The sequence below is a fragment of the Fundulus heteroclitus genome, chromosome 3 (genome assembly GCF_011125445.2).
Source record: "Fundulus heteroclitus isolate FHET01 chromosome 3, MU-UCD_Fhet_4.1, whole genome shotgun sequence".
Classification (NCBI taxonomy): Eukaryota; Metazoa; Chordata; class Actinopteri; order Cyprinodontiformes; family Fundulidae; genus Fundulus; species Fundulus heteroclitus.
This window is the reverse complement of record NC_046363.1, coordinates 11,034,458-11,061,831: the sequence shown is the minus strand read 5'-3', so window position 1 is coordinate 11,061,831 and position 27,374 is coordinate 11,034,458. Positions and strand designations below refer to the sequence as shown.

The window sequence follows — 27,374 nt, the reverse complement described above, 5'->3', positions numbered from 1 at the left end:
TTTTCATGTGGTACAATGTGCTCAATAATCTTTGTTAAAAGGGTGTAAGTACGACTTTGGTAAGCAACGAAGCCGCTCCGCTCAATGGATATTCGGAGCATTACGGTACCTGATTGGAACCTGAGCTGTCTGCAAGACTGCCTGACTGTAATATTGAAACTAGAAGTGCATTCATGTAAAGGCCCACACATTCTCGGGTGTAGTTCACTCCGTGGAAGACGTACTCGAGGCAGACTCTGCGCATACACGGGTACGTGTCACACTGTAAACTTCTAGGAGGCAAGAAGTCTTCACATCAAACTGTTTTATATGTGACACCGAGCTTGATACACTGAGCTGCTCCAAGCCAGGGGTGGCAAGGATGCGCAGCATCACAGTCCCTCTCTGTTCTCACTGACAGGTGGGAGTCTGCTGGGAAAGAAACGGCTCTAGGTGCTCAGCTAGCTAATCACACATTTTACCATCCGTTCCATCGCTTCTTCCCACTGGCAGAAGGTGTGGGAATTGTAGGAATTTGCCACAAGAAATCTAGGCAACAGTACGCTCGACTATGAAGGGTAAACGGTCCACGGAGAGTCAGCGCAGAGTCCACGCAGCTCACAGTATAAGCACAGTACACCCGAGTATGTGGGAACCTTTAAGCAGCCTGTGCACTAGCAACAATAAACCTGGTAAGTTAATTCAATATAAAAGATACGTTTATTTTGGCCTTGTTTTAGAAACAGGGGAGTGTAGTCCAATTACTCTGTCCTCCCGACAAGATGAAGCCTTATAATCCAGGGTGCCTTATGGTACGAAAAATATGGTATGTTAATAAACAAATGAGCTCATGGCAGCAGTAGCTCTTTCATTGGCTTTATCTAAGATAAAATACAACTAAAAAGATAATCTCAGAGCCAATAGTTAAATCTATGATATAAAAATGAAGCTTTGTCTAGAAGACAGGGTTAAACACAAAACAACATGTCACATTTTATAACAGATACAGAACATAAAGTTTATGGTAGGAACAGCTCAGCCAATGAGCTGTTCCTACCAGCCTCTCTATGAGGGTGTCACAACTACACTGAAATGCTGGACCAAGTGCAACTTCTGTAAATAAAGGGAACATCAAATTTAATGGCCAGTATACCTGCAGACAATTTATAGGCAGGGAGTAGTAGGTTCTTGTATCTTTAAAGAGGTAGCTCAGGAGAACCAAAGCCACTACAAAAACTTTGGACAAAAATTTAGTTGGTTCCGCTGGAAGGAAACTGATAATTGAAAAGAATTCAGGCCCTATGTTACTTCATATGTACACAACCAGAAATGATGAATTCATAGGTTACTAAAGGTTTCTTTAAATTCAGATTAATCCTAAAAAAGTGAGATTTTCAAGGCCAAACAGTGTGGGACCTTTAATTTTGCAAGAAGAAGGATAATCCCTCTTTAAAGTTGGATTTTTTTCCTCCTTGAATGTGTGTAGTCAAATTAAAGCTTGGATTTTTTAGTATAAGCAAATTTCCCTGGATTAGTAGATTAATTTATTTTACACTTTTTGTATATCTTTACTCAGATTTACAACTACAGAGGAAAACACTACATGAAATTATGAAAGTCAACAAAGAAGATTTATTTGTAACAACACAAAGCTTGATTTAGTAAATCACGACCCAGTATTAGTTATGCAAAACAGAAATCTATCTTTTTTGAATCCTTTATAATACTTTAAATTAATACCAAACCTTTGAAACCCACTTATTTTACATATAATTTCACCGTAAGGCACTTTCAGACAGAGTATAGTAATTAGCAGATAATCACATTTTCTCAGACAAAATGGAAACACAAGCTGATCAGTCCGCTTTTCCTTTATTAGTTATTGTAGTTTCCATTTTTTTCTATTGATGCAGAAAGACCAACAATTATTTTCCTGTATAAAGTATCGTACAATCTGAAAATAATAATTTTATTTTGCAGTGTAAAAATGTGATCTGAGGATTTGATATGTATTTGACAATATTTTAAAGATTTTTTTTTATAAAGCACAGAATCATCTCAAATAAATATGATGCTTGTCTATTCAAATACAAATAAAAAAAACAATAACTTACTCTGACAAATTGCATTTTTCCATTGTTATTGCAGAAAAAAATCTCACTCACCCAGCTCATATTTTCACATTGTTTGGTCAGATATATAAGAAACTGTTGGAACAGTTAAAAGTACAGCAAATATTTTTTTCTTATAAAAATATTAATGAAAATAAAAACCAAATTCTTTGGCATATAAGCAAAAATGTCTACTTACAAAAGGCATTGAAATACAAAGTAAAAATACAGCTACATCAATGTAATGACACACAATAGAAAAAAATCCAGCTCTTTCAGTCTTTATATGGAACTGTGTAGAAAAACATGCACTGTTTTATATTTAAAATCACAAACAGACTCTTGAAATCCATCCTATTGCATCAGGTTTTGGACAGCAACACCTTGATGCAATCCAGAGAGGTATTTGATCTTGGTTACGTCAAGCATCAGGCTGGAGAACAGGGGAGACGCAAAAGTGCATAACATATAAACTCATATCAGCTCCTGATCCACAGCAAACACTGGACTTGTTTTATCCCAAAATGATGTTCCCTTCTGTCAAGTGCCCTTATTTCCATTCCTATTATTAGGTAGTACTTCCCACAATAAAATTCTTTCTTTCTTCTATACTTGATTCCTTGCACAGAGTCCAGCGATGCAAGCAGGTGTGGCCACATTCTCCTTAACACAATATTTGAAGAACTTAAGGGAACAAAGGTACGCAGAAAGCAAAAATCACAGTCCTTGGATTGTAACACTTCCACCTCCTCAGCTTGGTGGTCATCCATCAACTAGGTTGAAATAAATATATCAGTAGGACTGCTTAAAATGATTTTCTGTGTAACATACAGTCCTAATTTATATTCGACAAGGTTTGGAAACAATAGTCATTGTTTCCGCAAAAATTACAGTCACAGCAGCAGCAATGCAAAGTCTTTTGCTTGTGGTTACATGTACATCTGGTCAAGTTAAAAAAAAAAAATTCAAACAATGATTCATATTGTAAACACTGAGACTCCTGCAGTCATGTCATATGGGATCGTTTATGAACATTATTTGTCTGTCACCATGTAAAACACCGATTTACATTCAACAGTCATGCTAATCCTAAATTCACTTAAAATGACCACCAGTCATTGCTGAATTTAGGCCTACTGACGGAGGAGGGAAGTTTGCATTAACTGTCATTGATGATATGTCTTACTTCAGAGTACATTCAGACCTACCAATAACAGCTAGGGCTCTTTTTTTCTTGGCACCAAAATCAAGGAGCGTCACCTTGTTCTGTTGTCAGTTTTAGAGGCTTACAGTTTCTGCTAAAATTGACGTGAAGATGCTGCTGTATGATGCACAGAATCCTTCCACTATTGCTGCAGCACAGTGCCATGAGCAGCATTGTTTCTTCACAGTAAGATAATTATGGGTTGAACCGTGTAGGTTGGCTGGTACCTCTCAGAGTGGAATCCACTGGAGACAATCCCTGACCTGGTAAAGCAGGTGCAGTTCACGGATGCTTCCCATACGACATGAGTGCAGCTGAAAGCAGCTCTCAATTGTAAAGCCTTTTGTGCTTTGTAAACTGGTATGCAACTGTTAAAACACTGAGAAGGCACACCAATATATTACCCTGGATGCATCAGATACACTGAAACTGACTGAACCAGTGCAGAGATACATTTTAGAAAAAACAAATGTAATTTGCACGTACAGTTGGGGAAATAGGTATGTAACATGGAAATATTTTTCTGTGCATATGCTAATGTGGTATTGATGAAATTCACACCAACTATCAGTAAAAAAGCTATGTAATTTACACCTACAAAGACATCAAAATAAGTGTGTCCGAAAACAGAAACTATCAAAAAGTACAGAACGGTCATCCTCAAGAGGTGCTTGGCACATTTTGGCCATTTAGTTTCTAATTTTCAAGGTCTCTGTATACAGTCACTGCACAAGACTCCACTGCTGAAGAAAGAGCCCGTTGACACTTGTTTAAAGTTCATGGAGGAACACTCACCATTAAAATACTGGGAGGATATAATCTCATCAGATAGATCCAGAATTAAACTCTTTGGAGGCCGAGAGGTGAAGATGGACTGCACATAACCCATGAACACCACACTAGTGGTGAGGTTTGAGGGTAGGATCATCAAGGTACAGGGCTGTTTTCCAGCATGTGGCACTGGCAGTCCTCATATAACTGACTGACTGCATGACTGAGGTATGAATAAAGAAATGTACAAAGAGACTTTTAACAAGATGATGCAAGGGGGATTTCTCAGCAAGCAAATGGTCACACAGCCAGGGAAAATACTCAACTGCTTTTCGACAGACAAGGTAAATCTGCTATAAACACTAGACTTGAATCCAATAAAGATTATCAATTAATATCTCTGTTAAAATTAGTCCAAGAAATATCGCCATTGTACTTCATCGTTGTCCATGTTTGTTTAGTTTGAACTCTCATGTTGGGTGTCAAAGAGGTTTGTTAGGCGAGATTCCCCTACTGACATCTGAATGCTCGTGAGAAAAATCCGGTCATCTGTGTGCTTGCCCTTTGACCGGACACAACACACTATACGAGCAAACCTGTTACAGCTATGCTTTTTATCATTATGATTAGTGTCTCTCAGGTTTTCAAAATCAGCTAAAATCTTGCGATGTGAAGCTAGACATTAGCAATTTGAAGACAGTTTGTGTGGAAGACTGGTTTATCTGATCATTGCATAAGAGTAGTTTCTTAAAACAGGAGATGTCTTGAGCTTGTCATTATCAAAAAGGCTTTCTATTAGTATTAAATACATTCAGCAAGCATGTTAAATCTTTATTCCCTCATTTTAATTTCTTACACATTCCTTATGGAAAAATCGTTTTGATTTATTTGTATGTGTAGATTATCTTAGATTATTTAACCAACACCTGGTGTGAATTTCATGTCAATATCCCTATTAGAAAAGTATTTACTAAGACAAATATTTCCATCTTTCATGTATTACCCCATTGCATGGTGGTGTGGTAAAACCTCAACAAAGAGATCATTTGGACACTTTGGTAACACTAGTTGCTCAGAGGAGGTGCCTCCTTGCAATACTCCTTGTGCAGTTTTTTGATAGTGGGCCCAAACCGGCAGTCATTGGGCTCGCTTTCAATGCAGAAACACATAGAACATTCTCGGTTTGTGGTGTACAGACACATCTTAGTGACAATGACTCTCTGGGAGAAAAATATTCTTCCTGGTCAAGTTATACCCCAATAGAAAAGCTAAAAATCCACAGTTTCTCTGACTAAGTTACCTACATTAGACAGATGCCCAGTGGATGAGACAGTAAGAGGTAGCTAATTTTACAAAGCCTCGCACTCTTTTTAGCCAACTTTGATAATAATGGCAACCTTGCCGTTCTAAATATCTAAAAGATGTCCAGTTAGCCATTACTTGTTAACGTCCAAGAGCACGGATTTAATTATTACAGCTCAACCCTTTCTTTGTCCACTGTGGTAGAACTAAACCAATTTTGCCACCAGAGTTGTTCTGCATGGGAAAAAAATTGTAAACAGGAATATAAAAACTGAAATCAGTTTAGTGGTTAGTGGCGTTTTTGCCTTTAGGTCACACATCCAGCACCATATCATAATCTGTTTCCTTCTTCCTCTTTCCACATTTGTTTATAAGGACAGTGTATAGTGTCAACAGTATCACCCAGTAACTGGCATAGACCACTGCCCCAACGATGAGCACAATCTCTTCTGATTGAGGAAAAGGTTTTTTAGTCTGTTGGATTATAGTGTAAATAATCCCAATGAAAAGGATGGTAAACCAAATTGTTATTGGAATCAGACCAATAAAGTTCACCACTATTGTTTTCCTCCCAGAGGTCCCCCAGCCTGACTTGTTAATAGTTGCTATTGCAAACATTTTGGCTGGCAACAGGCTTGACATGTACAGTACTGAATAGAAGGACATGAACACCATGACAATGTTGCCTCTGAGGCAGCTGGCGAATGACGATTTGATCAATGCCACTGCTTGCACAATGAGTAGAAACAACAAAATATTCCAGAGTCGTCCTTGGAAGAAGAGCTGGATTGCAGTTGCGATGAGGAAAAATGGGAAGAATCCTGTGATTACTGCCTCATACGTCATCCATAGATGATGCTTGTGGAACCACATGGAGTTGTAAAGCCATTCTCTGAAATAAGACTTACTCCATCGAGTCTGTTGATTAAGCCATCGTAGATATGTAATAGGCGTTTCCGTAAGGCACTTTGATCGTGCAGTGTATTTGGTTGCATACCCAAGGCTGAGTACTCGGTTTGTAAGATGACGGTCATCCCCGAAGCTGCAGTGGGACCCCATGAAGGTCTGATTGTACCAGTCTTCAAGAAACTCATGCAGGAGAGAATTACGATACATTCCTAGAGGTCCGCTGATGCACTGGACACAACCAAAGTATGACTGACAAGCCCTCTCAATGTTGAAGGCCATCCAGTAGCGGACACTGCTCAGGAAGGAGATCCATGATTCATATTTATTCAAAATCTATAGAAAAGGTTAGAATACAAATGAACAGACATTAGGCTTAAAATATAACAGCTGATTAGTATTTTTGGTGTAAAACACACAATAGACACTGTAGTGCTGTTGTTCTACCTGTACATCTCCTCCAACACCTCCAACCATTGGGTCCTCTTCTAAAACCTTCACCATCTCCACGGATGATGCTGGGTCTAGCATGGTGTCTGAGTCACACACCTGAGAACAAAACCAGCAGTGGGTTAACTGCATTTCTACATCAAAGACAAGTTCCAATCTTCACAATCTTACTTAAAAGAAACAGTATGGCCGTCAGTTTATCCCTTACAAAACCATCAGAGATCTGCTTACAACTACAGATTGGCGCTCCTGCTCACTCTTTTTACAGATGCTTGCTCCATTTTCTTCTATAAAAGGTAGTTTTACTGACAAAAAAAAAATCAGTTGATAAAAAAGAGAAACCTGGTGCCAAAACCCCATTAACAAAGGAATCTGTTACAGACTGAACCTGATGATAGTGTGAGTACAGGGCTTTCTCTCTAATTCCTAAACACTGGAGATTACTGGCATGGCTTCTGGCAGTGCAACAGTGAGGTCCTTCAAAATCTCTGTTAAACAAGTGTTTGGAAGGCATAAGTTGGCTGCAGGTGTCAAACCTGCACTAGCTTTTTTGTATTGATGAATTGATAAAATCCTTCTGTTAATTTATTTGTTTTTTTTATTATGCTTCAAACCCTAATCACATTTAAAAAAGAAAAAAAATGTTATATAGTATACAATACAATATAGATAGATGTGAAAACACTTATTTGATTGCAATTGGTGTTTCAGCCACTTCGTTTTTACCCGTAGAAACCCACCGCAAGATTCAAACTTTTGCTGTTAACTTGAAGCATACCCGTGCCATTCGTCTCACACAGCCAGACTCAGTAAGTCTTTTACATAGGTGATGTGATGTAACCCTGAACACCATGAAACCGATCTGTTATTACACTTAAGCATCAGCTGCTGCTGCCCTTTGTCATGCCTCACTTCACGACACGATGCATCCAGTCACAGTCTGGCTAAAAGCAACACAAAAGCCTCTTTGTGGACCTCATGTTTGGCTTTGGAAAGCCCACTTTTCCTTTCTCGTGGCACATGTCTTTCTCCTCTTCTTCTTCCTTGTGCTTAGTGTATGTGTCCATTGACTGCAGCTGCCCTGGTCTAATTTACACTGTTTCCCTCGTTATCTGCCCTCTAATATTTGGGGTAGTTAAGATAATCGGCTGAACTGATACCTTCTATCCGTGTTTAAATGGCTGAACCTTACCTGTACATAGTCCACGCTCCTTCCTAGTGCTTTGAAGGCTGTGTACATGACCTCTCTTTTGCCTCCCCACTTCTGCATGATGCACACACACTTATTGTTGAGAACAAGTCTGGAGACCTGCTGCAAGCTCTCAGCGTAGCTCTCGTCAGTCTCTTCTGGACTTTTGATGTGATAATTACTCCGCCACACGTACGTCGCTGAGTTGTCCCATCCCATTACTTCCTTAAAGATTTCCATCATGTACAGATCGTCATCTGAGTTCCCATCGATCACCATGATAACTTTGATCCCCGGGTACGTCAGCCTCTTCACTGACACCAGGCACTTTCTCAGGTAGCTTGGATCCTCCTGATAGGCTGCAATGCACAAGGCCAAGGACTTGTTCAGTTTGATCGGCGTCTCCAAGGAGCGCCGCATGTTTCGGTGCTCCAGGAGTGCAAAGAGGCTCTGGATGATTAGATGGACGACCAAGATAGCACCATATAGGCCAAAGGACAGATGATTTTGGGCTGTGGTGATGAACTGATAGCCCATGATGTAGGCTGTGGAGATTCCCACCAGGAGAGACACGCCGAACATGGTGGTCCCAAATATCCTCAGGTAGGTTAGGACTCTCTGACAGTTCATCTATGGGGCAAAGAGAAAGAAATATGTTTACTGAAGTTGGTCGGTGGGGTAATGGATATAAAGAGAGCAATATCTTAGCCATAATTTAATTGTAACGAAGGAATATAAATGTTCAGATTTTGTGCAGTGTCCATGATGTCAAAAACTTTCTTCCATTTCATTCCTAAAAATAAACCCTTTAGGATCCGTGTACATTCTTTCTCAGTATATTTATCACTGGTAATTTATGGAGTTCAATAATACTAATATATGCTCAAATCCTATGTATACCTAAAAGTTATTGTATGTTCTTTATGGAAGACCTTATACTATACCCTAGTTCTATTGATTGTGGTTCTGATCCCTATTTGGATCTGTTGAATGTTATGAAACCTGACGGTCCCCTGAAATAACTATTAGCAACCTCCTGGCGATATAAAAAAACGATTTATCTGAGTTGCAAAACCACATTTACTTATCGCAGATCGGGAGTAAACAATAGAACATTACATCAAGTTACTGATTTGTAAAGCAGGTAAGAAGCACCCATCAGTGGATGCATGCTTGGTACAAAAGGTCTTGTGGTATATAACTCTTTTTTATTGCAAAAAGAATTGGGTGCTAAAGACCCATTAAACAAAAGATTAAAATTACCTCTCAAAGTATATTCAGAAATAAAGACCAAGGAGAACCGTTTTTGGTTCGGTCACAAGTGGTTGAAGTAGGAGTGGTACAAGATGGATTCTCATGTTTGTAAACGCACCAATAATTGTCTTTTTCTTCAACTCTTGAATTAAAAAAAAAACTCAGTCAATGCTAAAAAAAAAAAAAAAACCCTCCGTGCTCTCTATGGTTTTCACATGATTCAAAGACTTGGGTTTGCTGTTTAACATATTTACTTTTTGGTATAAATATTAAGTTAGAGCACTGAACTTTTTAGGCTAAAGGTGACTAGACATAAGACCATCAACAGATCCAATAATCTTTCTGTTGCTTGCTTACTTGGTATTTTATTTCGCATCTACTTTCTTTAATACCTAGTTGTTTTGTAGTATTTTGTTCAATATTCACCTCACAGATTTTAAATTATCTGTAATGCAATGTGGTACCCTCCACCTTTCTACAGCACACACAAACACAGATAAAGAAGGAAGGTATTTTTCTTTTCTCTGTACTCCTTCTTTCTCTCTCTCACTCTCTCTCACTCTCTCTCTCTCCTGCTTGCTCCCCCTCCCCAGAATCCCTGTCTTAATGTCACACAGCTGAGAGTAGCCAACTCCACCATGTCCCTGTTAATGTGGGTGGGCGCACATTACATGTTTTCTTGACCCAATTAACCAGCGCACTGGCTGCTGCAGCCAACTATCCCAACAGAGAGCAATGCAAAATAGTATTGATTGATATTAGTTTTCTACATTTAAGAGAAAACTGATGATTTTGAGGAAGACAGAGTATGAAATCTAGTTTGAAAGCAGTATGTTGGCTACACTGTTTGTTTTTAAGAATGCCGTCATAAGACCTTTGTCCTGTTTTTGTGTCTGATCCTTTTGCAAAAACAAAAAAGAAGAAGAAAAAAAATCTACGGCTCAAACTCCTGAGTTCTGCTTCCAGCCCTCATTATGTTGCTACCAACATCTGTTTGGCAGACCAACGGAGACCCACTCTGCGTGGCTCGGCTAGGCTCAAGGCAAAGCGGACCACCCTCTTATGTCATCTGTTTGTATCTCCGTGGGAAGAAGGAGACAAGATCTCTTAAATCTTTTAATGCTGCAAGAGTGCTTCTTCCCCTCTGTGATTCCTTATAAACATTATTATAGAAAAATTAGTTCCTTCAGTAACCTTTAGGTCTGACGCTACTGAGACGGCGACTCAGTGGGGTGGCTCTTTCTGCAACATAATTTCAACAATCTGAGCACCCTTTAGGCGCACTAGATGAAGGCACTGTTACATGTTTGCACACAATGAGTCTGATACCAAAATGTAAACTGAAATCATACAGGCCTCGCAAAAGTAATGTCTCTTAAAATGTTGTTGCATGTTGTTGCATGTTAAAAGCCACAAACTTAATTTGTGACAGACGTTTTTAGAATTCGTTACAAATAATCTAAAAGTTGAGGCCTACATTTGTGTGCAACCCCTGAATAATAATAATAAAAGAAAATATAACAACCTTTCGCTGCAGTTGTAGCTGCTAGCCTTTAGGTCTGTGTCTTCACCAGGTTTGCACATCAAGAGCCCATGCCTTACAAAATAGCTCACGTTCTGTCAGACTGAAAAGGCAGTCCTTCATGGATATTCTTAAGGTTTTGCAACAGATCCTTAGCTGGGCTTGGACTGGGCCTTGGTTGAGCTAAACCAGGGGTGTCCAGCTCCAGTTCTTGATTCAGAAGTGTTGAATCAGGGCAGCATCTGAAACGTCCAGGGCACCAGTTTTTGAGGACTGACTTTGGTGCCCATTGATTCCATTGTAGCCCAGGTAGTGTGTTCAGGATCATTGTTCTACCAAAAGGTCAATCTTAGCCTCAGCACATGTATAGGTCTACACGAGAGCTTAAAAAGAAGCCCAGCCATCAGGTCTTTTCGGTTTGATTGCTCTGGCTACAGTTTATAGCCAGAGCAATACTCCCATCCCATGATGCAACAGAGGAAGCCTTCTAGATGAGAGATGAAACATGAGAAGTCCAGTTGCTTTCTGTTGAAACACTTAGGATTCCATTGCAGTCTAAAGTTTTTCTTCTTCCAGTCAACTCAGCTCCCCTGTGTCTCCCCATGATGCTTCCACCACCAGGGTGCATTTTGAAGGTATGCCAAGACGTTCCGTTCAGTCGTGTCACCAACACGGCTTGAAGCAAACTGCAAACGGCGCTGCTTATGGACGTCTTTCAACATCGGCCGCTTCTTGCGACTCCTCCAAAAAGGCCAGTTCTGCATTGAGCCCAGCCGTTCTCTCACCTCAGCAGCTCCTCCAGAGAACAACTATTCTGATATTGAGTTACACACGAGTGGACTGATTAATTCTTAGATGACTTCTGAAGTAGTTGCACTTGATTTTATTTCTTACAACTACTCACCCCACTTTTCAGATAGCATATATTAAAATAACAATAATACTTTAAGTTTATGGTTGCAACATGCGGAAAAAGGCAATACTTCTCAAGGATTTGCATACGGATAAGTTGACCGTGTTATTTAACGTAATGCATTTTGCATGAAACTCATTTCATCCATCCATCCATTTTCCTACACGCTTATCCCTTGTGGGGTCGCGATGGGTGCTGGTGCCTGTCTCCACCTGTCAATGAGCGAGAGGTACACCCTGAACAGGTCGCCAGTCTGTCGCGGGGCTCATTGAATCCAAATCTTCAAAATATATTTTTTAAAAAACGTAAAAAGGTTCAAGGGATTTGATGGCTTTGGGAGCCACCTCAAATATGTTAAACACAGTCATCAAAATGATTGGACAAAAAGTCAAGTGCTGCTTGTGATAAGACTGCTACACGTCGCGCCTAAAATCACAAGACAGATGGAGGGAGGGGGAACAAAACAAAAGGGAAAGGCAGCAGATAAGGAAATAGATAAAAAGATAGACAGACAAGAAATGACCTCAGTTAACAGCAACCTCACCCCCCTAAAAAAAAACCACACATACAGGCTCAGACATATAGTGCTGCTAAGTTTATCACTGGGTGAGGAGACCACAACCAGCATAGCAGGACTCCTCTGGCACGTGGCAGGGCTACTAACGTCAGCCCCTCATTTACAAGACCCCTGACACTCGCACATGCAAACACACAAAACGGTCATTTTAAAAAGCCCATTACGCCTCCACAAGAAAGTCAGTCTGTCTGTGAGAACATACACTTTTAACTGAGTTATGTTGACCTCCACCGGCTTCTGCACTTGGATGTGAGTGAGCACATATGTGCATACTGCTTTACAGCAACATCGGAGAGAGCAGAATAAACTCTCTGACCCTGCCTCCATGAATCCGTTATGAATGAACATGCTTAGGAAAAACATGATCCAGATTAATAGATGAGCCATCCAAAGATACTCTAGATTTGAACCGCTGGTTCTTATTTTACACGTTTTTTTTAATATAAAATGCTTGTTATGCATACATTTTTAGTAGTACAAAGAACAAATGAAGAGTTAATTTGCAAAAACAGACAACTCCATTTTTAGCCAAAAAAACTAAAATGTGAGGGGGGGGGGGGGGTCCTTTTAAAAAAGGTATATTTTTGAGATGCCATTATTTTGCTGAGTTCTTACTTGATCAAATTCACCAACCTTTAGTTTGACTGGTATCACCTTAACTAAATAATAAAAAGTTTTTTTGAAAATGTATAAAAAAGGAGTTATCTGTTTTTGCAAATTAACTCTTCAAATGTTCATTCAGTTTATACTTTGCAGGCCTTGAAGGGCTTGTATTTTGCAAAATCTACTTTTTGAGCTTTTAACTATGTTATGATGCCATTTCTTCATCAAAATTATGACCAAAGTGGTATTTTGTTTAATTTATGCATGTCTGAGTAATCCTCATAAATCCTGCTGAACAGAATCTGAACCGCAGCCCCACCCTGTCCTGGAAAATGAGCAGCCATGACCGGGTCTACGTAGAGCAGTCATAATCCGCCCCCTTCCAGGGAGTACGTGCCTTGACCGGGCTCCCCCTGCCCAGTAAAGAAAATGCCCAACGAGCAGTGACGTGAGGCAGAGCGAGGTCATTTCTGCTCAAAGTTGAGATGAAGAGGCTCTTTTAGCACCCAATTTTCACAGCAACAGCAACTGCGCTTTTTTGATGCCACGCTGCAGCAGCTCTAGGGCGACCCCACATGTGAAGAGGTGCCATATTTCTTCTGGGTTGGGAAAAATAGCACCAGAAAACAACTAAAATTTTATAGAGATGAATACTCCATAGTGCCAAAAGCAATATTTCATCATATATTTTCCTATTGTTGAGTTTGGAAGGCTTAAAAAATCATGATATAGGACCTTTAAGCGTAGACTCTCACATTGTTACCAACACAATGAACATCAGAAAGCCTTGATCTTCATCACATCTGCTGCTTTGGGTGTGTGCGTTATCTTGCTAAGGTCAAACTAACAATTAGCTCAGAGAGCAGAAAGATTATCTGCAGGCCGCAGGGAGTCCCTGAGAGATAAAACTTCTGAGGGAGCACTGTCTGTGACCGTGGAGGTGTCATCGACACAACAATGATGCAGTCTCTTCTGACACATTTTTGTGTGTGTCAGGAGACGACATTTATCTGTGCAAGCTCTGGATGTCATTACCGCGGCATGATATCAACTCAAGGTTTTTGTTTTTGTGTGGGAAAAACTGTAGGTCCCCAGCAGGATAGCCTTTTTTTCCATGTGACCAGTTTTATAGTGACTGTGAATGGGGTTGGTCTCTGACATTTCTATTGGTCTCCCGGGCAAAACTTTCCACTGCTTCTCTAAGATAACATCCCAAATTGGATTATTTTAATTTAACACCACTTTAATAGGTTTTCTAGGTGTCGTTCATTATTTATGGCATCTTCAGTGTTAATCTTAACGTCTGGCAGTTTTGGTCAGTCCCTTTCTGTTGTCGTCACTGCCTATGGATGTCCTCAGTTGATCATGTCCCCAGCTACCCTTTCTCATCATCCCTCCCCCACATAAGAAACAGCACAGAGATGGAATGATTTGTTTTTGATGAAATATGTTTATCTGCAAAAAAAAAAATGTATTTAACTGGGGGTGGGGTGCTGCTGACCTCGACTCGGGACGTCATGCGTCGGTGGGCGGAATATCTTAAAGACCTCCTTAATCCCACCAACACGTCTTCCATTGCAGAAGCAGAGCCTGATGACTCTGGATCGGGTTCTCCCAGCTCTGGTGCTGAGGTCGCCGAGGTTGTTAAAAAGCTCCTCGGTGGCAGGGCCCCGGGGGTGGATAAGATTCGCCCTGAGTACCTTAAGGCTCTGGATGTTGTGGGGCTGTGTTGATTAACGCGGCTCTGCAGCATTGCGTGGACATCGGGGGCAGTTCCCCTGGATTGCCAGACTGGGGTGGTGGTCCCACTATTTAAAAAGGGGGACCGGAGGGTGTGTTCCAACTACAGAGGAATCACACTCTTAAGCCTCCCTGGTAAGGTCTACTCCGGGGTTCTGGAAAGGAGGGTCCGTCGGATAGTCGAATCTCGGATTCAGGAAGAGCAGTGTGGTTTTCATCCTGGCCGTGGAACACTGGACCAGCTCTATACCCTCAGCAGGATCTTGGAGGGGGCATGGGAGTTTGCCCAACCAGTCTACACGTGCTTTGTGGATCTGGAGAAGGCATTCGACCATGTCCCCCGGGGGATCCTGTGGGGGGTACTCCGGGAGTATGGAGTACCGGACCCTTTAATAAGGGCTGTCAGGTCTCTGTACGACCGGTGTCAGAGTCTGGTCCGCATTGCCGGCAGTAAGTCGGACTCGTTTCCGGTGAGAGTTGGACTCCGCCAAGGTTGATCTTTGTCACCAATTCTGTTCATAACTTTTATGGACAGAATTTCTAGGCGCAGCCAAGGTGTTGAGGGGATCCGTTTTAGTGGCCTTAGGATTGCGTCTCTGCTATTCACGGATGACGTGGTCCTATTGGCTTCATCAGGGCGTGATCTACAGCTCTCACTGGAGCGGTTCGCAGCCGAGTTGAAGTGGCCGGGATGATAATCAGTGCTTCCAAATCCGAGACCATGGTCTTGAACCGGAAAAGGGTAGAGTGCCTTCTCCGGGTTGGGGAGGATGTGCTGCCCCTAGTGGAGGAGTTCAAGTTTCTTGTTCACAAATGAGGGGAAGATGGAGCGGGAGATTGACAGGCGGATTTGTGCAGTGTCTGCTGTGAAGTGGGCGCTGTACCGATCCGTTGTGGTGAAGAGAGAGCTGAGCCAAAAGGCGGAGCTCTCGATTTACCGGTTGATCTACGTTCCTACCCTCATCTATGGTCACGAACGAGATCCCGGATACAAGCGACCCAAATAAGTTTTCTTCGTAGTGTCTCTGGGCTCTCCCTTAGAGATAGGGTGAGGAGCTCAGTCATCCGGGGAGGACTCAGAGTAGAGTCCTGGACGCCACCATGGTGAGGTGTTCCGGGCACGTCCCACCGGGAGGAGGCCCAAGGGAAGACCCAGGACACGGTGGAGGGACTATGTCTCTCGGCTGGCCTGGGAACGCCTTGGGGTTCCCCCGGAGAAGCTGACCCAAGTGGCTAGGGAGAGGGACGTCTGGACCTCCCTACTGAAGCTGCTACCCATGCGACCCGACCTCGGATAAGCGGAAGACGATGGATGGATGGAGAAAAAGTATTTAATTCCATTCTTCAGAGGACTGGGTATACAGTGTCAATATATAATGGGTTGCAAGTATCCAACAGCCTTTGCATTTGGCCTTTTTTGTTGCCCCACTACCTGGAATTTAAATCGATTGTTTGGCTGTTTGCACCATTTAATTTAAATAACATGCTTATAACTTTAAAGGTGCATTATTTTTTTTTATCATGAATCAAACAACAAGTAGAACAAAATAAAAGAAAACTTCAGCATGCACACCTGTTCTTTCCCTCTAAAGTCACCACTCTGTAGAGTCACCCTTTGCAGCAATTGCAGCTGAAACCATACCATTCCAACACATTTAAATGCTTCTCCCTAAACCACTACAGTGTTGCTTTAGCAGTGTGCTTTGGGTCATTGTCCTGCTGGAAGGTGAACCTCCATCTCAGTCTCAAATCACGTGCAGACTGACAGATTGTTCTCAAGAATAGCCCCGTATTTAGCTCCATCCATCTTTCCCTCAACTTGGTCCAGTTTCCCAGTCCCTGCTGCTGAAAAACGTCTCCACAGCATGATGCTGCCATGACCATGTTTCACTGTGGGGATGGTGTTCTTGGTGGGATGGGGTGTGTTGGGCTTGTGCCAGACATAGAGTAGCCGAAAAGTTACATTTTAGTGTCATCTGACCAGAGCTTTCGGGAATTGCCCATGTGCCTATTGGCAGACTCAAAACATCCCTTTTAACACTAGGTAATGGCTTTTTTTCTGCCCACTCTGCAAAAAAGACCAGCTTTAATGAGTATACGGCTTATTGTGGTAATATGGACAGATCCTCCAGTATCTGCTGTAGAGCTCCGCAGCGCCTTCAGGGTTACCTTAAGTTTCTGTGCTGCCTCTCTGATTAATGCCCTGTTGCCCGGCCTGTGAGCTTTGGTTGGCGGCCCTCTCTTGGCAAGTTTAGAGTTCTTTGGAGAGCTCCTTGGTCGTCATGGTGTGATGCCTCTTGCTTAGTGGTGCTGCAGCCTCTGGCGCCTTTCAGCCAAGCTATGTTTACGCTGACGGATCATGTGACACTGAGACTGGCCACAGGTGGACTTCATTTCCCTACTTATGTGACTTTTAAAATTACTGGTTGCACCAAAACCTTTTAGGGGTTCCATAGCAAAGGTGCTGACATATGCAAATGTCAATCTTATCTTTATATATATATATATATATATATATATATATATATATATATATATATATATATATAAAACTTTGAAAGTACAAGTTGGAATGTAACATAATAGGTAAAAAGCCAGAGGGTTGAATACTTTTGCAAGGGACTGTTATGTGGTAGACTCTGTGACCTGAGAAGACCAAGCAAGCAGACCGGTGAGTTGCAGAAACGTTTATAATGGGGCAAAGTTACAAAACCATTAAACATGAATGATTTAGTGGAAGAACGTTCTCAGGTTCAAAGAGATTATTACTGAAATTTGTGGCCTACGATGTGTGGAGGAAAACTAATACCGCTCACTACAAATGCACCTCACACTTTTTGGATTTTTTGCTAGTAAATGCTTTTGAAAGATGACCAAAAATTTTCGTCACAACTACGCAGTACAGTGTCAGTTTAATCCCACTAAAATACACTTAAGTCTGTGGTTGTAATGTGACAAAATGTTACAAAAAGGAGTGTGCACACAATAAACATATGTTGTAATGCGAGTATGCTACAGAACAGGAGACCACTGTCAAATATACAGGGCATGTAAAAGTGAAAGTCATCACATCTCACAGCTACAGAGCACTGGCAAGGGTTGCAAGAATAAATGTATCTAACAAGGATCTGCACAAAGTCTATGTTGTGGCCCTTGTGTGAACATGCATACCTGAGGAAATGTACTGTGTCTGTGCTGCAGAAAAGAGGAGACCATTTAATTCAACTCACAGGAGCACAGGGCAGTCTCTTTCAGCAGGGTTCCAGTTCAAGGGCTGTGATGGAACGTAAAATATAACAAGGCTCACCAGAATTTGTGCATGTGTCTGGACGTGGTTCCTGTCACATATGTATGTGAGCGTATGTATCATTACTGTATAGTCTGCACAGGGTGTAAATCTGAGGCAGAGCCAAGAGAGACATCTTGCTGGTCTCAGGAAGGCTGATCGGACCTTTGTTTCAGAGCAGTCAGTGGAAAGCTCGCAAATCAACAACTCAGGCCAGATGAGAACTTTTCAGAAATCTTGGCCGGTCTGAAAGGGAAAGGCAAAGTAATCTAATTGTTTAAATGCTATTAGTATTCAGCAATAACATGCAAGTTATAATACATATGCACTACCAAAAATACTGAATCAGTCAATTGTATTAAGTGTTTTGATCAACGAAGAACATTTTGGAACATGTTTAGAATCTCAAGTGTATCACAGTTCTGCCAACACAAAAAACATGTGTGCAAAAAAAATAAAAAAATGGCAGGTTGTTTTGATTTGAGTACTGAGTTGACAGCATTAATGTGTGTGTGGACCTAACTGCAAAAGACCAGGGTGCATAAAAAAAAAAGAAGATTGAATATGAATTTGATTCCCACGGCTGTTGGGGTGCGTGAAAGGATGGGATGTCCTGGAGCAAAAGTCAAGATGGTGCACAGTTAGGAATGACCTGAGCATGTGTTGCTATCTGGTTCACACATATTAACCACACTACAGGATAGTTTGCTACTTTGTTTGCAAGATCAAATATCTGCATTATGACAAACATCAGGAAAGAAAAAACTCAGCTGAATGTGGAGAGACTGAAACCTTAAAGCTGGACCAGGTGCAACGCTTCATGTAACAATTACAATTGAGTTTGAGTGTGGTTCAATTTATCAATATCATCAATGCTAACCCTTCAATCGTCACCTAAAAAGCTCATTGATGTTCCTGCATCTGACTTACTCACAAAGCCATTACAAATGGATATTTGTGTCTCAAAATGTGGTGCCAAGCAAACAGCATCACTCTGCACTGCTCCTTTACTACACAAACAATGAAACAAGGTAAAATACATATTTAGAAAGCAATCCATTGTTAGGCTGATGTAAGTAAGTTACAGCCACAGCAAAAACGTTTTCTAATAAACACCCAGTGCTGTTTGTCTACAGAAAGCAATTACTAGCTGCAGTTAAGGCGAAAACAATCCTGCTTCATTCATGGTTGCCTCTATACAAAGATCCCAGGTATAGATTTAAAATCAATCCCAGTAGTAAGTGTCTGACATTGTTATACATCTCATGTGTAATCCACAGGTAATAATTCTTTTAAACATCATGTTATTATATATAGTTGGAAAACAAAATTGTAGTAGATCTGAAACTGTTTTAAATGCCAAAACATTTCTCCTGAAAGTAAAGTTTTTTCAGCGCACTCTCTAGATCAGGGGTCACCATCCTTTTTGAAACTGAGAGCTACTTCATCGGTACGATGTCATACGAAGGGCTACCTGTACTGACCTTTGAACTATATGAGTCCATGCTCACCTTAACTCTATGTAATATATGCATTTTTTAATGCTTTCATCATTTTTAAATCTATGTAAATACAAGTATGATTAAAAAGGAGGAGCAACTGAATTAAATAACACTTTAGATGCAAAATTGTGCTATGTTGGTGACCCTGCTCTAGATGCAGTTTCAGTTGAATCAGTCGTTTTGGGCCCTGAATATGGAGATGCTATAGGCTTGGTACCCTACATCTAAGTTATAGACTCTTATTTTAGAGTCAGACAGGAAGCAGTTCTTTAGTTGCACGTCGCTGTGGCTGACAACCCATTCAACAAGTCTTTCTGCCACTTTTAAATCATTCATGATGCAACACTTCAGCATTCAGTAGAAAAAAATACAAATAATAACAGAGTGACAGACAAGATCTTAACGACGCACCGCGGGAAATATAGCCACCCGCTAACCGTCGGCTGTTAACAAGACTCAAATTGACATCTGCTACACAGCTTCCCTTTTTCTAAATGCGCAACAGATTCTGTTACAGCTGACTCCAAAAAAAAATTGCAATGTAATTCCTAGAGAATGTAATTCCCAAAGAGATATATATTTCCTGCTTCTAAAATACTCTTGTGCACAACAGGAAGGGCAGCAGGATGGAGCCAGCAATCAGATTTATATTTACAGGCATCTGTTTGGCTGAATATAATCACTGAAGGTAATTGAGTATTGCAAAATGCATCATAAACTATAAAATCACTCAATCCTAGTTTTGTATAGGGAATATATTATAACCCCACTATGACTATCTTTGAATAGAGGCAGAAGGTTTTTTGTGATGAGATCTGCTGTTCATAAACATGCTTCTAAAGCTGCACATGCAGATCCTACACCCTTAATGTGTAAAAAACAAAAAACAACAACAACGCTCAAGCATAAAATGAGCTGTCCTTGTAAATTTACATATATGAAATCAGAATCATCCGCTTTTTCGAAAAGGTTATTGGTCTCAAAGTGCCCATAGATCCAGTTTAAAATTGGTTCTTTAACAGCCCTATAGAGCAAGCTTTGCATTACTATGCAGGTTGTTCAACTGTGAATGGACATCTCACAGTGAACTAAAAGGTCAAGTGGGTTTTCAAAGCCAGAGCCAGACAGTGGCAGACCCCCCACACCACACCATTTATCCCATTCTTCTTCTGCATTCCCATTCATAAACCCCCTCTGTGGTCACAGTGTGCTGCTGTTGTGAGATCTTTGTCATTACAAGAGCCAGAACTAATTGCCAGCACCTCCCAACGAGTGACAGTGCTACTAGATGATTGAGATGAGACGGACATAGGCGCTCCAGAAGAATCCTCCTGCTTTATCATGTTTCTACTCACTGCAGTGTTCTTCTTTGACCCTCTACACACATTAAACATCGACAGGGGAAGAAGATGAAACTGTGTCTGGACAAAAATCAAGAGATTCGTTTTTAATCTTTTGTTGTGAAAGGGGGTCGAAGCCCTGGTAGTTTCTTCACTGCCAGCTGTGGCAAAGGAGCAACAGCACTGTGGCAGATTCTGAGAAGCCAGATGTTCAGCTGTGGTGCGGCCAAGAATCTTTCTTACTATAGCAATGTCTTTGTCCGGACAGCTGTTTGCTCGTCCTTCCTAACACGCATCTGACTAAGCCTTTTAATTCTGATAAGTTCAAGCAATATGACTCCAGTTGGTTCTCCTACTCATCTCTCTAAAACCAATGAAAGTTTCCAAAAAGTTCTGATTTTATCAACATTGTATATGTCTTCACTGGACAAAGAAAGATAGGCGGTGCTCTTCAACAGATGCCACCCATACCCACCACCACCACCACCACCACCACAGGCTAGAAGGCTCTACTCACAGTAACTCAAATAACAACGGTTAATTTTTGCAAACAGGTACATTTAAGGAAGTTTTTCTTTTTCTCTTTCTTGTAGCAAAAAACATTTTAAAACCTTCAATATTAGAAGTGTTCTAAGAGACCAACAAAATTTCATGTGCAGCTATGAATTAACACACCTCAGTACAGCTTTTAATGTGAACCGGCATTAACCCTCCCTGTGATGCTCCCCGTGGCTCAGCATGACGTAGTGGGAACACAGGTCCAACACTCACTCACGTCCAAATTTTCCTTTTTACTGGCTGGTGGCAGTGGTGCCTCACTGCGTTTTCACCAATGAAAAGCTGGGGAAAACTATGGCGCAGTACATGAGGTAGCTGGTGCTGCTGGTAGAGGGGAGGGACTACACACAAGCACTCTTGTCCTCCAACTTCAGTAGTCATACCCTGGCAGTGTGAAACCCAGAGGCAATGTGCACTGAAGGACCCTTGCTGAGAGCAGAAATGGCACGTGAGTCTTGTTGCAAAGCCTAATGGAGGGCAGCCATGGCCTGCTTTCCTGTGTTGGGTTGTAAAGCGCTTAGTGCTGCAAGTCAGAAAACTGATGAGTCTGCACTTCTGAATAACTGTGCCAGGTAGCAAAATGCTACTTTTCTACATTTCTTTCAACTTTCTGTACTCGGTAGGCAACTTTACCTTTACCAGATATCCTATGGAACAAACTTAGGCTAAATCACTCATCTCAAAAGCATCACAGTGGGATAGTCCTCCTGACTGCACTCAACATGGGAACTCCCCCCGAGGACCGAGATTAGGATCAACATATTTTTGTTCTGTGTCAATTGAAAAGTGCAGCACTTGTTAAAGAACAGAGCATTCGGCGCGCATCTTCTTTTGACCAGTACTTTGCAAAACAACAAGGGTCGTTAGTTGCGGCTTTATTAAAAAGTGAGCATCATCAGGCGCTGACGGTGCACATTCGAGGATTTAAGCTGCATCAAGGAACAATATCCCTGGTCAGTAGGAAGCAGATTCCATGTGTAGGATGGAAACTTTTTTTGTGCATCGTGGATAAATGTCAGGAATGCTTAGGCATCCAACACACAGATGGGCATTCCTTGTGTGGGTTACACAGTATATGAGCCAATGGTGGTGGGCTATCTGGGCACTGAGACGTCACAGTAGGTGGACAAAGGAAGTGAATAGGTCAGAGCGTGACAGACGTTCATTTTCATGTGCATATATGGTGCATAGATGTCTATAACGTGTGTGTGGCTGTCATAAGCATATCTTATTTTTTTGTCACGAGTTAGGAACATGCAGGGGTGCTAAGAGGCGCCTGTGTTATTAAGAAACCCAGATGCATATAATAATATTAATAAGTCTATTTTACTTTAGTTGATAGTTCAGAAACATTTAAAAGAGGTCCTCTTAAATATGTCTAAGAAGTCAACATCTTAACTGCTGTAGACCATGTTCTGCATAAATCCAGATTAGTTGGACCCTGACGTTAAAGATGTCAAATGGTTCTTGTCCATCTTCTTGCCTGTTTTTTTTATGCTATTTTATTTACCTTAAACTGTTGCCACATTTGCATTGGGTGTTAATTTAGTTAGCACATGCATGTTAGGGCAGGGGTGAGGGCTACTTAGGCTCGAATGCTCAAAGACGTTAGTTAGTTTGTTGCCAGATATGCAGATAGGGGTGCCCAGACGAAGCCACCGCGGGGGTCGTGGCTTCAAACTTTCCCCTCTGGGAAACAGTTTCGAATGTTGTTGGTTTCACGGCCACTTCACCTGGGCAGAACCCCCTATCCGGCTAAAGTTTGTCCGGATACAGCCAAATCCATCAACAGATGGTGTTAGCATAAACTACTGTGGCGATATTGAGACCGCAGTTGAAATCCATTCTGGTTTTAGTTCCAATCGAATTAGCTGTTAGCTTTGTCCTCTGGGACCAAATAACCTGAGTTTAAAATGAACAAAGATGCCAAGATAGCTTTTTACATAAGGTAAGATATTAAATGGTTAAAATTATTCAGCTGTAGCGGTATAACAAGATCATGGAAGTCCTAAAACAGCACAGTACTTCTCTTTAAACTGAAGTATGCCTCAAGCGATATCTACTAGTACATATGTGGACACACTGTATATAACATATACCTTATGCACCTTTCCTCCATTTGGCACCTTCTTTTTTGTTTATTAAGCCAATGTGTGACAAGTAAATTTCTCCACTGTGAGATCAATAAAGCCCTATCTTATCTTATCTTATCTTAGTTGCTGTTTAATACCAAACTATTACTATGAAAGTGTAGATTGATGCTCTGGTACTGTGTTGGAGACTCTGAATAAACAGTTCTTGAGTTGTTGTTAAGTCTAAGATGGAGTTGGATAAATGCTAAAGAAAGAAAAGAAAACAGAAACTGCGAAATAGACTCACATTTTAATGCCGATGCTGAACGCTAAGGCTAACTGGTAGCCAGTCTTTTTTATAGCACATAACAAAGACATACTGCACATGTTTACCAGTATCAGAGTCAAGAGTGAAAATGCATGTAGAATATGTTCAACTAATAAGGACTGTGTAGACATGCCAACACCTTGGTTACTAAAGCACTAAAGTCACATCCAAAACTTTTACATAGAAATATAAGGGATTTCTAAGCCCTGAAAGAATCCAGCAACTGGCAGTTAATGGTGCTAAAGTCGGCATCTGCAAAAGCTCTAGTTCAAAATAGAGAAGTAGTTAAAGTAATTAGACCTGATCATCCTTCACTGAACAAGAGGGCTTTGAAACAAAGTTGGAGATTTCTGAAAGTTTTGCTTTATTTGAGGAAACACAAATTGGCTACTTGATTCTTAGTTTTATCCAAAAGTATCAATAAAATCTCATCTGGTTCTCACGAAGCTAGTGTAGTGTCTTATCTCCTCCTGTGAGCCGGATGCATTGTTACTTCCCTACTCTTGAACGCACTTCAAAAATCCAGGCACTGTCCCTTTAAGGCTTTGCTGACACGCTCACTCGCGTGTTTATAACCGATATTAAACATCAAATTACGCGCCCGTGGAATAAGTCTCTGATCTAGCCTTCCCATTGGATCGGAAATATCGCGGAATGACGCACAACTCCTCATCAGTTTATTCTCAACCAAACTCTCCAAAGGTCCGTGATTCTTTCGGAATATTTAGTAGGCTTCCGAGACTATAAACACTAACAGATAAATAAAGCAATTAAAAGTATTGAAAAAAAAGAGATAGGTTATTTTCCAGATATGGTGATGGCTATTACATTATTTGCTGTGGTAGATAAAGGTGAACCAGCTCACCTAAGCTTTCAGCTTCAGCATTGGTTAAACTTTCATATCAGACGATATTTAAATATTTACATACATAAAAAGGCCTTCAAATGATAGGGATTGACAACATATCAGAGAATCAGTATTTTATATGTGTAATTAAGCTAATAGAAACTATATATATATATATATATATATATATATATATATATATATATATATATATATATATATATATATATATATATTATCTTGAGTTGACATTTATCAGTCAGTCGGGACCATGGTGACTCCACCGCAATGACTGTCTGCGGCCGCCTACCTTGAAGCAGCTGCTGTCCGCTAGTTGGTCCGCAGAAGGGTTGCGGTCACCTCCGTCAGCTCTGGTAGCGGTCCACAAGCGAAGAAAGTGGCAAATAAGTTTGAGCGATTCTCATGAATCCACTCAACGATGCCCTCATAAATAATAATAATAAAAAAAATCAAAAACAATCCTTATCTTCGGGAATGAGAGAGTCAGCGTGTCCTTTAATCAGTCTGGGGCCACATTCATCTCTAGTGTGCAAACAGCTTGTCAGTCAACTTTGGCAACATTTATATGGAAAGTTTATGTAAAATCAAAGCTGTAAAAATATATAAATAATCCTCACCAACTTCGGATAGTTTCAGTCATATTTTTGTTTTAAAAAAGTTAATGAAGTTGAAAAAAAAAGTCAGAGAAATTTAGAAGACAAAAATCTAAAAGCATAAAAAAAGTTACTTTTCAGTAATTAAATCTCTGCAGCCGGCTTCGGCTCTCTTGGGGCGGCATCCAGGTAAGTATTTTAGTCTCCCCAAGTATCCAGGTTACACAGAGCGCACAGAAGTGGCCAAAGTCTCTCTCAGCCGCTGTTTCAGCTGTCTAATTCCTTCCAGACTGGTGCGTGTGTATGTGTGTCTGTGCGGAACCTCCTTTATGGCTGCTGTGGCTCGAAATCTCCTTTTTACCGGGCTGAGGCAGATTGGCGTGTTGTTTTAATGTGAGGGGGGAAGGTTTTTTTTTTTTTTGGGGGGGGGGGGGGGGGGTGTAAGGAGGAGCATGGGGTGAATAAAAAGGCGGCAGGGTAGAGAAAAAAAAGAGTCCCATCTAAACTCATTCAGACTCCCAGTGGTGGCAACACAATGGGCGACCATGCACCCAAATGAAACCCCCCTTCCGATTTTTAATCATAATAGTAGGGGAAAAACAGAGGAGATTTGGCAAAGTGGCAGTGGAGGATGCTGGGTATTGTGTGAATATATATCATCCCAGAACATAAACCTGTTTGTCAATGGAAGAGGCTCTGAAAGCAGAGCGAGAACAAGACCGTGTGAGTTGTATGGGAGACGCACTTGCGCACGTGTGAGCTGGAAGGCGGAATCTCAGTCATTTCATTGATTCTCTGCGTGCAGTACAGGGGTTTCACCAGCAGGTAGTGCTGTTTCCTACAGAACGCAGTGCAGGGAATCCAGTTTGTACAATTCAGTAGCGCTGCTCAAGTCTGAAAGGGCATCATAGAAACACAAACACAGTATCATAACCTTTATCCTCGCACATTGCAAATGTACATGTTGCACAACAACAAGGCTGCATGTGGCATTTAAAAATAAAAGCAAATCTGATCTCTCAAGTCTAACTCCATCAGTCCAAAGATAGTGGATTTTGCGCAGTAATTGTGAAAACTGTTCAAGCAAAAGGGTTGTATAGGAATTGGATCAAAGCAAGGGAACCCCTTGTCCATTTGCACTGTTTATAATTGGTTCAAAACTAAAGGATTAGCTTTCAACTTTTACTTTCTCTGACAGAAAACATGTATTATATAACAATATACTTGTTACTTAATGAAACTAGTATATTGCAGACCTATCGTGAAGTGAAACTAAACTTACGCTGATGCAGAATCATCTAGGACACAAGCATCCTATTGATTTAGTAGAAGGCATCCTGACCTCTTTCTTGAAGACGTTTCACCTCTCGTACAAAAAATTATTATCAGGTTTTGACCATGGTTAGTAAGTAAGACATACTCAGAATAATCACACTAACTAGATTTTTATGAAAGGAGAACATCCACCTCATTCTCAACTGTTTTGCAGGCTATAATAGATTTTCTCTCAGTATATCTCTGTACTGAGCTCCATCCATCTTCTCATCAGCTCCCCAGTTCCTGCTGAAAGAAAGCAGCCTCCCAGCAGGATGCTGCCTGCCAACAAGTTTTACCATAGTAATGGAGGGTTCAGGTTGATTGGCAGTGTCAGTTCTCCATCACACATAGTTCTTTGAGCAAAGGCCAAAGGAGTTAAACATTGTTTTCATTTTGATCAGAGCAACTTATTTCACATGGTTGCTGCTTCTCGGGTATTCTTTTTTCCCGATGTCTTTCTTATTTCCAGTTTTTCATAAATACAGATTTGGATTTGTGGAGTGCACAGTTAGTACTTACCCTGTCACCAGACTGCCCCTCTGACAGCTGTTGGTCTCTGTAGCTTCTCCAGAGTTCCCATGATGATTTGATTGTTGCTGCGATTTAACACTCTATTCACCCAAATTCTCTGTTTATGGGCTGCCATGATTTGTTAAGTTGTACCATACTTTTACCATTTGGAGATGGTTTGGTCAGAGCTTGGTTTATGGCTGTATAACTCCTCTCTGATCTGTGTGCCGTGTTCGTGTTCATTGGTCCTAGTTAGGGTTTCACAATATCAGGAAAAGGGTAACAACGATACCATCGCTGAAAATTGCAATTACTCTTTTTTTTCTCTTTACCTTTACACAACGTGCCCTTCAGACAAAGTGAGCTTCCTCATCTCAGTCACTAAACATCGAGGGTGGGTGTCATGATTTGGGCTTTTTGTTTATGTCTTTTGGACTGTTGACTGTTTTTCCCTGTTATCTATTCCAGTCTCCTCATCC

General features: G+C 41.0%; 1 protein-coding gene across 1 annotated transcript; it reads right to left on the bottom strand.

Annotated features, from left to right (window-relative positions):
• Window positions 1-1,835: 1,835 nt before the first annotated feature.
• Window positions 1,836-25,411, bottom strand: has2 (hyaluronan synthase 2). The gene is made up of 4 exons (XM_036130088.1): window positions 24,765-25,411; window positions 7,916-8,542; window positions 6,721-6,822; window positions 1,836-6,609 (listed from the first exon to the last, which is right to left on the bottom strand). The coding sequence occupies exons 2-4, from the start codon at window positions 8,540-8,542 to the stop codon at window positions 5,680-5,682; spliced, it is 1,659 nt and encodes a 552-aa protein (XP_035985981.1). The 5' UTR covers window positions 24,765-25,411; the 3' UTR covers window positions 1,836-5,679.
• Window positions 25,412-27,374: the final 1,963 nt, after the last annotated feature.

What these genes read in the sequence shown, in the direction of transcription:
- has2 (XM_036130088.1), bottom strand. Translation starts at nt 8,542, where the DNA reads ATGAACTGTCAGAGAGTCCTAACCTACCTGAGGATATTTGGGACCACC. An exon ending in GGAGCGTGGACTATGTACAG is followed by an intron (nt 6,823 to 7,915) that starts GTAAGGTTCAGC and finishes TTTTGTTCTCAG; the next exon opens with GTGTGTGACTCAGACACCAT. An exon ending in GTGTTGGAGGAGATGTACAG is followed by an intron (nt 6,610 to 6,720) that starts GTAGAACAACAG and finishes CCTTTTCTATAG; the next exon opens with ATTTTGAATAAATATGAATC.